The following is a 16216-nucleotide window of genomic DNA, read 5'->3' on the forward strand; positions in this document are numbered from 1 at the left end:
CAGAGAAAGAGGACGCAAAGGAAGAGCGGGGCGGGCAGAGGAAGAGGCTGGGCGGGGATATGGCGAAAAGAGGCAGAACAGCCTGGGCTCCAACAAGGTGAACCCCGCCCTGGGCACTTGCGATCCCTTGATTAAAAGTCCGTTTTTGCCTTGGGGGAACTTCAGAAGCACACATCAAAGGTACCATTAGAATCATAGACTGCTATGCTAGAGCGCTATGTAAGCGGTCTATAAGGTCACAATCTGGTGACAGACTCCCTTTAATAACCAGATTTTTATTTTTTCGTTTTTACATCTCTGCATTTCAGCATCTATTACATTTGTGTGACCAGTATGAACATCTGTTACGACCAATATGGGCCAAAGTGCGTACAGCTGTATCTGTGAAGCCATCATTTATCAGATCATTTGTTCAACTTCTGTTCAACCATCAGCCAACTTCTGTCTAATGTGTATGGCCCCCATTAGTGTGTCCTAACAGCAGACAGTCCTAAAATCCTTTCTAGGTCACATTCAGTATCTGTCGGTCGAACAGCCAACTCACCTGGTCTCACCCATACACGTTTGGCCAAACGTGTATGTGTATTCACGCCAGAGCATTTACTCCTTGTTGGCATGGGACCTTCATGCAGGACCTATTCTACAGCACCGTCAAAACGTGGCGGTGTAGAATAAGGCTACTTTCACATTGGCGTTTCTGGGTCCGCTTGTGAGATCTGTTTCAGGGGCTCTCACAAGTGGCCCAAAACGGATCAGTTCAGCCCCAATGCATTCTGCCTGTAGTCTTTAAAGGGTTTAAAAAAATTGGAAATGTATTGAATATAGGCGGAGACGGTGTAAATTCTGTATTTCTTGCTTTTGTGGGTTTGTTGGTTCTAAATCAGGGTGTATCCTTTGTCTGAGCCAAATGAGATTGCAGTTTTCTTTTAAGGATTACAGAGGCACAGCTCACTCCAGCTTAGAAATGTAACCAAGTTCACAGTTGAGTCATCCTGTGACAGTCATGGAGAAAGGTAGCAGGTAGAATTCCTACTTCAGCCCTTGCATTATATTGAGAAAGTGCTGACGGCCGCTTGTAACAGCATCATGACTATTTTCCAGGAGATGTGACGTTACTTAAACATCTGTTCAACGCCTTCAACAAATGTATTTCTTTAACAGAGAATTTTCACAAATAAAATAGTTACATTGTAATTACAGTTTTAAAAAATCCAAGACCATAGCAGAGAGGCATTATCTCATGCGCAGATTTTGGAACACGTTCCGCACTGAAATCCATGGGAAAACCGCATGCAGTCCACCTCCATCTCCACCTTGTTTCCCAGGGGGAATCCAATGCAAAGTTCATACCACATGGAAAAATGGAATGAACGTGTCCGTTCTTAGGGCTGTTTCACACAAGCAGAAGCCGTGCGTGGCATCCGCTCCGTGAAAGAGTGCCAAGACCCGATGCAGACTGCAGAGGCACGGAGCATTAACATGACTGATAATGCTCCGTGTCTCTCTGTGATCTCTTTGCTACGAAATCACAGTTGTCACTGTGATTTCGTAGTAAAGAGATCACAGAGAGGCACGGAGCATTATCAGTCATGTTAATGCTCGGTGCCTCTGAAGTCTGCATCGGGTCTAGGCACTCTTTCACGGAGCGGTTGCCACGCACGGCATCCGCTCGTGTGAAACAGCCCTTACTGCTGAGACCAGGGTAGGTGGACACATGTAGCTTACACCCTTTGAATGGCGCTAAATCTGCTTGCTGACCCATCCCATGTACAACAGCAAAACATACCCATAGATGCAATACCAAACACATTCTACGGGCAGGAGCGTTTGTATTTGTGAAAAAAGGAATCCTATTTCATTTCATAGCCCTGAACTGCTGCTTTAAAGAGTTTGTCCCAAAAATATTTTACATATTTCAAACTAGTACCCGGATCTGAATACTTTTGGAAGGGTCCATTCACCCGTCAGTATTTTTTTTTTTCCAGATTTTCGTTTAGTTTTTTGTGGCTCCATGTTTCCGCAAAAACCTTCCATTTTATCATTGTGCATCCGTTTCGTTTTTCCGCACCCAAAAAACTGAAGGAGGAATATATATTGCTAGGGTACAATTTTTTTTTTCCCTATTTCCTGGAAACAGATCTGCAATTGCGGATGACATATTGATGCATTCTGCTTGTCATCCACATCTTGCAGGCCCCGTTGACTGCAATTTTTTTGCAGATCCACAGAACGGAACAGCGGATGCTGTCCACATTTTTTGCAGGGCCATTGAAATGAATTAGTCCGTATTCCGTTCTGCAAATTTGCAGAACGGATGCGGATAACAAAATAATGACGTATGTACTGAAAAATGTAGTATAGCTAGTGAGCTATTGTTTGGAATCTATCTGTATGGCGCCACCTGCTGTTTGTCCTTTTTCTAAATTCCCTGTCCAGCATACTGAGGTGGACATACATGCTCAGTTCCTTCCTTTAACTGCCACTGGCTGCAGCAGAAATGACATGCTCCTCAGAAAGTGCGCGCCCCTTTCACTGCCAGCTTGGAATACATCTAGCAGAGCTCTGGATCCATATGAGGTACAGGGCTGGTTTGTAGTTTGCTAGAAAGAAACCGTCATGTACTATATGATATCTGGTTTTCATTTTCTATATTATCCATGGGATAACCCCTTTAAATAAAGAACATTGGTGCATGTGACCCATCAGAAAGAATGACATATGTGCTTCCCTTATCCTATGTGTTCCTCTTTTGTGTTGTATATGATGATGATTTTGACGAGAATGTGAACATCCCCTTTACAATGGGGTTTTGTAACCCTATTCACCTAATAAGTGTTTGGCCGTGCTGTAGAATATAGTCTGCCATCAAAATGGACTCCGCTCAGAAAAGCCACAGATTAGCCCTATGTGGATCCTTGTGCAAATCCGGCAGCACATCTACCGCTGTAATCCGGATGTCACCTTGGGATTCCTTTAGAAGAGTCTCTTGAAATGTACTTGGGATGTGCCTCAGGCAGATCTGTGGCGTGTGAACATACCTTTTCTGTTCAGCCAGATCTAGAGGAAACTGCTGCCCACGGCTCTCTTTACAGATTATTCTGTGATTTCAGGTCTTAGTCGGTTCGTGTGCAGAATACGTCAGAAAGCCGAGCACCTGAGGAGATGTGTAACCCAACAAATACCTGTTACCATGACACCTAAACAATCAGTGTTATTTTTACCTGACAGTAAAAAAAAGTGTCTTTCCCAGAAATGAAAACCTGCTCATCGGAGCCGGATTGTAAGCTTTCTCATGAGCTACTGGTATCGGTGTGTGCTCATTATACAACAGTTCAATCCCAGACATGTATATGTTAGTATACGCTTGAGTGTCTTGATAAAGATATTATAGTGGCCGGAATAAGTCCCAGCTCAGCATTACATTTTTATTTTATTTATTTTTTTACAAACCTTTGCTTTAAATCAATTTTGACATAAACCAGTAGAGCCGGTGCTACATAATCTAGAACCACAGTGACCACGACGTTAAAGCAGAACTGTGCCTTATCTTGTGCTTGCAGGAAGAGAAATCGGGAATTTATTAAAACTGGTGTTTCTTACTCCTCGTATGGTGGCTTAAGGTGCGCCAAATTTTTTACATTTTAATGCATCTCGGGAGGTCTATATGTGGGAAATTTACATGAGCTATGAACCGGCGTAGAGTTGTGATGGAATTTATGCCGGTTTTCTGGCCCCCAGATCTCACTTTAGGCCTCACTCACACAAAGGTATTTTCCATCTGCATCCGATACACATTTTTGCGGATATGGTACAGACCCATTCATTTGAGTGGGGCCACAACACATCCGTATGTCCTTTCCACGGCCCTGTGAAAAAGATAGAACATGTACTATACTTGTCCCTTTTTGTGGACAAGGATTAGACATTTCTTCAGGAGTTAAAAACAAATTGTGGCATGCACACCGCCGGTATCCGTGTTTTGCGGACGTGTGCATGGTCGTGTGCATGGGGCCTTAAAAAAGTGGTGAGTATGGCATAAACAGGGAACATTTTTTAACCAATACGGGGCTTAGGCAAAAATTTGCAACTCTTTTTATGGCAGAAAACTGAAAAAAAGCCTTCATAAATCCCTCCCCCCCCCCCCTTCCCCAAGGTCTGAGATGTGACAGCCAATAGAGCAGGTTTCAGTATTTTATGTGGCTGTATGCATCCCTCCATTGAAATGCAGTACCACCATCTTTGGGGTTCATATGATATGGATTCTGAATATAGTACATACAATATAAGCCCTTAATCTTTTGTCATACACACTAATGTGTGTGGGGGGCTCCCGACTCCCCACCGACAGATAATGTCGGTGGAGACAAGGATCATTTCCGCCCTCCCCATGGAATACACATACAGGGTCGGCAGAAGCCAGGAGGGAGACAGAAGAGATAGCTGTCAGACAGCTTTAGTCAGGTGCCAAGGACTAAATGGAAGGGTTTTCTTATATGATGTTTGCTTTCTGCAGCAGTTAAAGGCAGACAAAGGTGTCGTTCATTTTTCACTTGATAGGGATCTTATAGTTAATCATACTGTGTGAACTTTAACCTTCACGCAATTGTTTTTGTACAGGTGATACAGAATACAAGTGTTGAGGTCGAACCTGGCAACATTATTTTTCTGTGTAATAATGTGAATTACGGTACATAAAGTGGTGACGTAAAAAGGACCTTTCACCACTCCTGACTTGTCTATAATACTTACATCCTCCTTGAAATGCCAGTTCTGGAGCATCTGTTCTTATAACTCTGTGTTGTGCTGTTACTCTTGATGATTAAATTGACAACTGGGAGTTGCCATTCCCTTTGTCAAAGGGATGTGTCCCTTCACAGCCTAAGGCTACATGCACACAACCGTATGTGTTTTGCGGTCTGCAAATTGCGGATCCGCAAAAAAAACAACCTGATGACATCAATGTCTAAAACGGACAAGAATAGGGCATGTTATATTTTTTTGCGGGGCTACGGAACGGACATACAGATGCAGATAGCACACGGTGTGCTGTCCGCATTTTTTGCAAACCCATTGATATGAATGGGTTTGCATCCTATGCGCAAAAAAAACGGAACAGTCACGGAAACAAACAACGTTTGTGTGCATGTAGCCTAAGGCCGAGATTTCCGGGCGGGTGCAATGCGTGAGGTGAACGCATTGCACCCGCACTGAATCCAGGCCCATTCATTTCTAATGGGCTGTGCACATGAGCGGTGATTTTCACGCATCACTTGTGCATTGCGTGAAAATTACAGCATGCTCTATTTTGTGTGTTTTTCACACAACGCAGGCCCCAGAAAAGTAAATGGGGCTTCGTGAAAATCGCAAGCATCCGCAAGCAAGTGTGGAGGCGGTGCGATTTTCACGCATGGTTGCTAGGAGACGATCAGAATGTGGACCCGATCATTATTATTTTCCCTTATAACATGGTTATAAGGGAAAATAATACCATTCTTAATACAGAATGCTTAGTAAAATAGGGATGGAGGTGGTTAAAAAAAAATTATAATAATAAACTCACCTCATCCACTTGACAAGAGGAAAAGGACTGCACTCATCACATGGTCCGTCACATGATCCATCTCAATGGTGATGGACCATGTGATGAGCGCAGTGACATCTCCACGGGTCCTTTTCCTCCCGGGCTGCGCGAACAAGTGGATGAGGTGAGTTTAATTAATTTTTTTTTTAACCCCTCCATCCCAATTTTCCTAAGCATTCTGTATTAAGAATGATATTGTTTTCCCTTATAACCATGTTATAAGGGGAAATAATAAAATCTACACAACACCTAACCTAAACCCGAACTTCTGTGAAGAAGTCCGGGTTCGGGTCTGGGTACCAAACATGCCGATTTTTCTCACGCGCGTGCCAAACGCATTAAAACGCTTTGCACTCGTTTGGAAAAATTTTGCATTTTCCCACGACGTACCTGCATCTTATCCGGCTCTCACACGCGAAAGAGGCCTAATACCTTCAGCGCTGATCAGACACTGCAGTTATATCCTATTGCAGTCTATGGGACAAGCAATCAGAAGATCGCATGTTTAAGCCCCCTAGGGGGACTGAAAATTACAGTAACACACAAAAATAATACAAATGCAAATCGCCCTATTTCCCAATTTTACAAAAAATAAATATAATAACACATATAACAGGTATTGCCGTGTCTGGGAATGTCCAAACTATTAAAATAAAAATATATTTTTCCTGTGCAGTGTACATCATAATGGAAAAAAATAACGCCAATTTATGGTCACCTTGTCCTCCCCAAAATTTAATAGAAACTGATCAAAAAATTGTATGTACCCCAAAATGGTACCATTAAAAACGACAGTTCGCCCTGCAAAAACCCTCATACATTTCTGTAGACAGAAATATAAGACAATTATAGCTGTCAAACTATGGTGAAAAATTCTAAGGTTTTTCTTTTTTTTTTTTTAAGTAGTAAAACATAATAATAACTATATAAATTTGGTATCACTGTAACCATCAGGAATAACGTCTTCATGCCATTCTTAGAGCACAGTGAACGTCGTTAAAACAGAACCCAAAAAACCTTAGCAGAATTGGCATTTATTTCCAGTTTCACCACACAATTTTAATTTTTTTTTCCATTTTCCAACACAAGCTATGGTAAAATAAACAGTGCCATTTAAAAATACAACTTGTTCTGCAAAAAAAAAAAAAAGCCCTTATACGACTATGTGAACAGAAAGCAAAAACAATTATGGAAGGCTGGGAAGAAGAAAAAAACAAAAACAAAATTTATAATGTGTATAAGAAATGGTGATGGCCAGTTCGCAGTGTTCGCCGACGAACACATGCGATCTGCCATCTTCACTCCCAAATCCGGCGCTGCAGAGGTAAGTCCTTACCTGTGCCTGCGCCGCGAGCCGCTCTGAAACGCATGCGGTCACCGGGAGCAGGCAGTTCCGAGAACAGCCAGATGAATGCTGTTCTCGGAACTGCCTGCTCCCGGTGACCGCATGTGTTTCAGAGCGGCGCAGGCCCAGGTAAGGACTTACCTCTGCAGCGCCAGACTTGGGAGTGAAGATGGCAGATCGCATGTGTTCGTCGGCGAACACTGCGAACTGGCCATCACTGAGTAGAAATACCAAAAATCAACATATAGAGTATTTGTATTCCTGTGCCGTCATCATTTGTTCTGTCTGGATAAAAAGTTAGCAAAATTTAAAATGCAAGGTCTGAAGTGTCTCCATTGCGTCTCCTGTTTTTCAGTAAGTTAAATAAAGAGAAGTCTTCTCTACTCCGTGTCAAAAACCAAATGGCGGCAGATTTGGAGAAGCTTCTAAATCAGCGAGAGGTACAGTATAAGTTTCAACCAATATACTGCATATATCACTTGTATAATCTCATAGCTGATAGTAAAAAAAAATCCTTCCTGATTCATCCTTTTAAGGCCCCTTGCAGACGAGCGTGAGAGTGAAAAATGCGCGATTTCGCAAGCAAGTTCATTCAGCATTGCCTGCGATTGCGTTCAGTTTTTATCGCACGGGTGAAATGCGTTGATGTGTTTTTCACGCACGTGATAGAAAACGGAAGGTTTACAAACAATATCTCATAGCAACCATCCGTGAAAAACACATCACATTTGCACTTGCTTCCGGATGCGATGCGATGCGATTTTCACACACCCCCATTCACTTCTATGGGGCCAGCGTTGCATGAAAAACGCAGAATATAGAACATGCTGCCTTTTTTCACGCAATGCACAATTGATGCGTGAAAACCAACGCTTATGTGCATAGACCCATTGAAATGAATGGGTCCGGATTCAGTGCGGGCGCAATGCGTTCGCCTCACGCATTGCACCCGCGCGGAAAACTTGCTTGTGTGAAAGGGGCCTAACTCTTCCAGTGGCAGAAACACTCAGATTATTCTGCAGGTTTGTGTTCTTGTTTGTATATAGTGGCTGTATATAGTTTATATTTTGTAGCTGTATTTAGTAGCTGTATATATAGTAGCTGCATATGGTTTATATATTGTAGCTGTGTATATAGTAGCTGTATATAGTTTGTATATAGTAGCTGTATATAGTTTGTATATAGTAGCTGTATATAGTTTGTATGTATATAGTAGCTGTATATAGTTTGTATATAGTAGCTGTATATAGTTTGTATATAGTAGCTGTATATAGTTTGTATATAGTAGCTGTATATAGTTTGTATGTATATAGTAGCTGTATATAGTTTGTATGTATATAGTAGCTGTATATAGTTTGTATGTATATAGTAGCTGTATATAGTTTGTATGTATATAGTAGCTGTATATAGTTTGTTTATAGTAGCTGTATAGTTTATATTTTGTAGCTGTATATAGTTTATATTTTGTAGCTGTATATAGTTTGTATATAGTAGCTGTATATAGTTTGTATATAGTAGCTGTATATAGTTTGTATATAGTAGCTGTATATAGTAGCTGTATATAGTTTGTATATAGTGGCTGTATATATAGTAGCTGTATATAGTTTGTATATAGTAGCTGTATATAGTTTGTATGTATATAGTAGCTTTATATAGTTTGTTTATAGTAGCTGTATAGTTTATATTTTGTAGCTGTATATAGTAGCTGTATATAGTTTATACTTTGTAGCTGTATATAGTTTATACTTTGTAGCTGTATATAGTAGCTGTATATAGTGGCTGTATATATAGTAGCTGTATATAGTAGTTGTATATAGTTTGTATATATTATATAGTAGCTGTATATAGTTTGTATATAGTAGCTGTATATAGTTTATATTTTGTAGCTGTATATAGTTTTTATATAGTAACTGTATGTAGTTTGTATATAGTAGCTGTATGTAGTTTGTATATAGTAGCTGTATATAGTAGCTGTATATAGTTTGTACATAGTCGCTGTATATAGTTTGTATATAGTTTGTACATAGTAGCTGTATATAATTTGTATATAGTAGCTGTATATAGTTTGTATATAGTAGTTGTATATAGTTTGTATATATTATATAGTAGCTGTATATAGTTTGTATATAGTAGCTGTATATAGTTTGTATATAGTAGCTGTATATATAGTAGTTGTATATAGTTTGTATATATTATATAGTAGCTGTCTGTAGTTTGTATATAGTGGCTGTATATAGTTTGTATATATTATATAGTAGCTGTCTATAGTTTGTATATAGCTTGTATATAGTAGCTGTATATAGTTTGTATATATTATATAGTAGCTGTATATAGTTTGTATATAGTAGCTGTATATAGTTTGTATATATTATATAGTAGCTGTCTATAGTTTGTTTATAGTAGCTGTATATAGTTTGTATATAGTAGCTGTATATAGTTTGTATATAGTAGCTGTCTATAGTTTGTATATATTATATAGTAGCTGTCTATAGTTTGTTTATAGTAGCTGTATATAGTTTGTATATAGTAGCTGTATATAGTTTGTATATATTATATAGTAGCTGTCTATAGTTTGTTTATAGTAGCTGTATATAGTTTGTATATAGTAGCTGTATATAGTTTGTATATAGTAGCTGTCTATAGTTTGTATATATTATATAGTAGCTGTCTATAGTTTGTTTATAGTAGCTGTATATAGTTTGTATATAGTAGCTGTATATAGTTTGTATATATTATATAGTAGCTGTCTATAGTTTGTATATATTATATAGTAGCTGTCTATAGTTTGTTTATAGTAGCTGTATATAGTTTGTATATAGTAGCTGTATATAGTTTGTATATATTATATAGTAGCTGTCTATAGTTTGTATATATTATATAGTAGCTGTCTATAGTTTGTTTATAGTAGCTGTATATAGTTTGTATATAGTAGCTGTATATAGTTTGTATATATTATATAGTAGCTGTCTATAGTTTGTTTATAGTAGCTGTAAATCGATTTCGCTGGACTGCATTTCATATGTGCTCTCAAATAACAACTGAAACTAAAAAGTAAGTGAAGGAGGAACATTGCAAAATATCCTCGTCACTGTTTATTGAACTGAAGATAAAGCTCTGATTCTGTAGGTAGATATTTCCTTCCGTTTTGTTCCTGGCAATCTGGTCAGGCTATCTGTAGGTGCAGAGATTCAATCATTCATGAGCTTCATCCCAAGGTTATAAAACATTTCCAGTTTGTTGTATTTTATGATATTGTTATATAGTAGGGGCTCACTTAGATAGAGCAAGAACCTTTTCAGTAAAAATAATTTTAGATGTTAACATCACTGTATAGTAATAACTTCTCCGTAGGGTGTGAAGAACAATGGTGGTGGCTCACATACGTGCCTCATGTTACAAGATTTAGTTACTGGCGTTTATTTATGAGTTAGTTGGGTGAATCACTTGAGGAGTTCCTAAACCAGCGTTCTCTCAGCGCCTGAAGAAAACATTTCTTCTTTAGGAGTTGACTGGGCATGAATTCCCAGTCCTGATGGAGCTTTCAACCTAGAACTAGCTACAAATACATTGTCAGGGGAAGCACCCTTAAGGGGTTGTCTCACCTCAGACATTGGTGGCATATCGCTAAGATTCATCTGTCAGCAGATTTGTACCTATGACACTGGCTTACCTGTTACATGTGCGCTTGGCAGCTGAAGACATCTGTGTTGGTCTCAAAGTGATCAAGCCTGTCTGGTGCAGAGGGCGCAGCAGTTGCAGAGAGAGCAGAGTCTCTAGGTGTAATGGCAACGCCCCCGTTGCTCCTTGAAGCTTATTTGCATATTTTATTCTCAGAAGTGTGGGCAGATATGCACACCTGCAACAGGTCAGCCACTTTCATATGTTCAAATCTGCTGACCGGTGCCCTTTATGTTCGGGTCACTTCCCAATTAACTTCAATTTTTATTTTGATCCCGTTTCGCTGATTCAGTAATGAATCATGAGAACTTGTCTATGGCAACTTTCACATCTGCACTTTGTATTCCGGTTTCGAATTCTGTCAGAGGATCTCAAAACTGGAGCAAAGTGCTTCCGTTCGATTTAATACATTAGGATGCATCCGTTCCATTGTATTAAATTGAAACTGAACAAACAGGATCCAGCACTAAAAACAATATCAGTCAATCGGTGACGGATAGTGATGAGCAAACTTGTGATTCAAGTTCGGCGTACAAGGTTCAGATGATCTAAGAATTCCATTATGGATTCCGCTACCATAAGTTATGGTCCGTGGAACGGAATTCTTAGATAACCCGAACCTTGTATGCCAAACTTGAAACACAAGTTTGCTCAACACTAGTGATGGATCATCTTTTCTCAAGAAAACTGTTTGTTGCATTCGCAGACCAGACACATAACCACAGCTTGCAGCAAATTTGTGTCCGGTCACAAAACAGACCAAACCGGAACGGAAAGCATTCGGATGTAACCTGATGTGTTTTGTCTCCATTGACAATGTATGGGGACAAAACGGAAGCATTTTTCTCCGGTTTTGAGATCCTCTGCTGGATCTCCAAACCGGAATACAAAGCGCAGATGTGAAAGTAACTTTGCTCTTCCGATCCCACTTTAGATAATGTACCTTACTTTTGAGGCTACTTTCACACTAGCGTTCTGCTGTCCGCTCGTGAGCTCCGTTTGAAGGAGCTCACGAGCGGAGCAGAACGCTTCCGTCCAGCCCTGATGCAGTCTGAATGGATGCGGATACGCTCAGACTGCATCAGTCTGGCGGCGTTCAGCCTCCGCTCCGCTCGCCTCCGCACGGCCAGGCGGACAGCTGAACGCTGCTTGCAGCGTTCGGGTGTCCGCCTGGCCGTGCGGAGGTGTGCGGATCCGTCCAGACTTACAATGTAAGTCAATGGGAACGGATCCGCTTGAAGATGACACCAAATGGCTCAATCTTCAAGCGGATCCGTCCCCCATTGACTTTACATTGAAAGTCTGAACGGATCCGCGCAGGCTACTCTCGCACTTAGAAATTTTTCTAAGTTATTAATGCAGACGGATCCGTACTGAACGGAGCCTCCGTCTGCATTAATATGATCGGATCCGTTCAGAACGGATCCGATCAAACGCAAGTGTGAAAGTAGCCTTACATGTGATCTTTCCTCACTGGATTACTGGGCTATAGGACTGCATGTGAACTGCACATGTGTGTGCAAAACAGGCAGCTCATGTACATGACATAACGTAGCTCGCTAGGAGGTGTATAGGTTGGCTAATGAGGAGAACAGGGGTTGTTCTGGGACGGTTTGGTGGAGCTAGAGATTGGAATGGACAGTAGCCAGGCAGCCCAAGATTGAGGAGAACTGCAACCTGGAATTTGTAGTAGAAGGATGATGGCAGAACTGCTGACTCCTCAAAGCAGGAAGGGAAGAGGCTGAACAAGCAATACATGCCCTGAACATCGGGTGCTGCAAAACAGAACTATCAGAATTGAATTGGGGTTCTTTCAATGTGTTTGTTCAGTGAATGTAGGATTTTTCAAGTCTTAGAAAACCACTTTACTGATATTTTAGTAAGTGCTTCTTCTCCTCGTGAAATAATTCTGCAGCGCCTGTTCTTAGAGCTCTGCATTGCGCTGTTTCTCTGTTATTCCTTTTAGAAGTGTAAGAAAATATCTGCAGCTGGGCGTTACCATAACCATTGCCAAAGGGGTGTGTCACTAGACAGGCTGCACTGATTGGACAGTGTCCAACCCACAACCGGTAGCACCCTGTTGTCAATTTATTCATATATTTTAGGAGAAATAACAGGAACAGCACAAGGCTAAATTATAGGAAAAGATTGTTATTACATAGGGAATACAATTCACTACAATAGACACATAAGGAGAGAGGAGAGGTCCTCTTTAACCCCTTATGCAGCCTAGTTTGATACTTAAGGCTACAGCAATTTATTCCTATTTTTTTTTCATCTTCGCAAGTATAGGATTTTAATATTTTTCTACTTCAATTTTTATTTTTTATAGTTTGTGTCACCAAATTCTGACACCCATAACTTTATTTTTATGCTAGCAGAGCTGTGTGAGGGCTCTTTTTTTGCAAGGGCGAGCTGTAGTTTTCATTGATACCATTTTTGGAATATATGCAGCCATTTGATAAAAATTTTATCACATGCTTTTGTAGAGGTGAGGTGACCAAAATTGACAATTTTGTCACTGGGTATTTATATATATTTTTTTTATCAGCATTTACCTTGCTTATTTAAGGAATTATGCCATGATTGATGTAAAACATGACAATCGGATATCATCTAGTACATTACAGTCTCTAACAAAGCTAGAACCAGCCCTGTACCTCACATGGCTCCAGAGATCTCCCCATTCATTGGTCCAAATGCTCTGCTAGATTCTCTTTCAGTCACAGCTCCCTTCTTGTACTTGTCACAGCTTTTAACAGAAGATTAGTCTGGCACAAGTTGAAAGATGGAACTGAGCATGTGTGACCACCTCAGTTGGTGGACATGCACAATACCATACAGATTAACCCTTAGGGGGCACCATTATAATGAAATAAAGAAATTATTACAACTGGACAACTTTTGTAACAGAAAATAAATTACAAAAGTAACTAGTTTTTCATGCTGAGTTATATTAAAATAGCATTTAATTGTATTGTATTATATTAATATTTTTTTTAAAGTTTAACTTTGTTCAGTTGTTCTTCACATTTTTTAAGACCCTTAGAGGGCTTGAACCTGCAGTTGTTTGATCGCTTTTGCTATACACTGTAATACTTTTGCATTACAGTGTATAGGGTTAGTTACAGGTAGTCTATTACATCCTATCTCCAGAAGGCCCCAGGCCGCCATGCTAACTACTGGGCACCTTGCAATTGTAATTGGAGCTCCCTCTGTCTAACCACTCAAACGGCTGAGGTCAGAGTTATCTCTGATGCTGGCAATAAGAACAGGGTACCAAGTAATGGTGTGGGCCCAGCTTCTGAGCGTGTGCCATCACTCCGACATATTATGGCACTGAGCATTAGCTGTTTACGCTGAATGATGTAATAGTACGTCACTGAGTGCGCAGAGTGGTTACAGGTACAAAGTTTGGGAAAAGGCATTATGCATTTTTATTTCATTTACCTTTTGCCCGTTGACTATTAATGTCCGAGAGGTGAATCTATATTTCTGCACGTCCATTCAGAGATGGCAGCTGCACGCTAATCGTGCAGCTGCAGAGCGGGTTGCCCGCTGTCAATGACCGCAGGGCAACCCAGAGGAAAGGCAGGGACAGTTCCCAAGTGTCCCTGCCTTCTAGATCGCTGTATACACAAGAGCGCTGTGCTCTTCCTGTCCCAGCCCAGTGGTCATGTGACCTCCGGGGCCAGGAGAGTGCAGGAGCTGTGGGGTCTTTTACAAGCCTCGATCAGCCCTGCACTGAGGCTGTACAGCCTTGTATTCTGCTGTGCAGCCTCTCTGGGGGGTGTATTTCCCCTGTAACTGGGGCTACTATGTCAGCCCCAGTTACAGGAGAAATCAATAGTGGGAAAAAAAAGGGAAGTTAAATGTCCCCCAAAGGTCTTGTATAACCTTATGGGAGACGCAAAGTGTAAAATAAATAAAACAAAGGTTTCACATGTAAAAAAAATAAAAATTCCCCAAATAAGGAATAAAAAAAATGTTAAAAATCGAAAAAATAAAATAGACATATTTTGGTATTGCCGCGTCCGTGACAGGTCGGCTCTATAGACATATCACATGATCTACCCAGTCCGATAAACACCGTAAGAAAAGGCCATTTTTATCACCTTACATCACAAAAAGTGCAACACCAAGTGATCAAAAAGGCGTATGTCCCCCAAAATAGTACCAATCAAACTGTCACCTCATCCCGCAAAAAAATGAGACCCTACCTAAGACAATCGGTCAAAAAATAAAAAAGCCATGGCTCTCAGACTATGGAGACACTAAAACATCATTTTATTTTATTTTCAAAAATGCTATTATTGTGTAAAACTTAAATAAATAAGAAAAAGTATACATATTAGGTATCGCCACATCCGTAACAATCTGCTCTATAAAAATGTAACATGACCTAACCCCTCAGGTGAACGCTGTAAAAATAAATAAATAAAAACTGTGCTAAAATAACAAATTTTTGAGTCACCTTGCCCCATAAAGTGTTATAATGAATGATCAAAAAAATCATATGTACCCAAAAAAGGTACCAATAAAAACATCAACTCTTCCTGCAAAAAATGAGCCCCTGCAAAAGACTATCAGCAGAAAAATAAAAAAAATATGGCGTTCAGAAAATGGAGACAAACATTTTTTTTTTCAAAAATGCTTTATCATGTAAAACTGAAATAAAGAAAGTAGACATATTTGATATAATTGCATCCGTAACAACCTTCTCTATAAAAACAGCACATGATCTACCCTGTCAGATGAATGTTGTAAAAAATCAGGGTAATAAATATTGAGTTTTGTTTGGTTGTTAACCCTCGATGTGTTTAAGAAAAAAAATTTGCCAAAAAAGTTAAATTTTAACATTTCATCTCCATTTTCCTTTAATTCTTGTGGAACACCTAAAGGGTTAACAAAGTTTGTAAAATCAGTTTTAAGTAACTTGAGGGGTATAGTTTCTACAATTGGGTCATTTATGGGGGGGTTCTATTATGTAAGCCCCAGAAAGTGACTTCAGTCCTGAACTGGTCCTTAAAAAGTGGGTTTTAGCAATTTTCTTAAAAATTTTAAGAATTGCTTCTAAAATTCTAAGCCTTCTAACGTCCTAAAAAAAATAAAAAGACATTTACAAAATGATGCCAACATAAAGTAGACATATCGGGAATGTTAAGTAATAATTATTTTATGAGGTATCACTTTCTGTTTTAAAAGCAGAGAAATTGAAATTTAGAAAATTGCGAATTTTTCAATTTTTTTTTGTAAATTTGGGATTTTTTCATAAATAAAGGTGGAATATATTGACTCAAATTTATGACTATCATGAAGTACAATGTGTCACGAGAAAACAATCTCTGAATGGCCTGGATAAGTAAAAGCGTTCCAAAGCTATTACCACATAAAGTAACACATGTCAGATTTGCAAAATTAGGCCTGATCAGGAAGGGGGCAAATGGCCCAGATGTGAAGTGGTTAAAATGATTCATGAAAGACTTGCCAAATTCTAATGCCCCTTTTGTTTTCGTTTTAACAATCAAGAGTTTCATTGGCTGTGAACCTTTTAATAATTTAGACACTTTACCATGTCAGAAGTCGACCTTTTTTTTTATCACTGACCTCAA

The 16216-nt window shown here is 39.6% G+C and overlaps 1 protein-coding gene across 1 annotated transcript in view; it reads left to right on the top strand.

Annotated features, from left to right (window-relative positions):
• Positions 1 to 16216, top strand: part of PIBF1 (progesterone immunomodulatory binding factor 1) — a 241984-nt gene that overhangs the window by 195215 nt on the left and 30553 nt on the right. The window contains exon 16 of the mRNA XM_044285104.1: positions 7282 to 7366. Coding sequence (XP_044141039.1) covers positions 7282 to 7366 — 85 coding nt within the window. The remainder of the gene's footprint in view (positions 1 to 7281; positions 7367 to 16216) is intronic.

This window comes from Bufo gargarizans, chromosome 3 (assembly GCF_014858855.1).
Source record: "Bufo gargarizans isolate SCDJY-AF-19 chromosome 3, ASM1485885v1, whole genome shotgun sequence".
Taxonomy (NCBI): domain Eukaryota; kingdom Metazoa; phylum Chordata; class Amphibia; order Anura; family Bufonidae; genus Bufo; species Bufo gargarizans.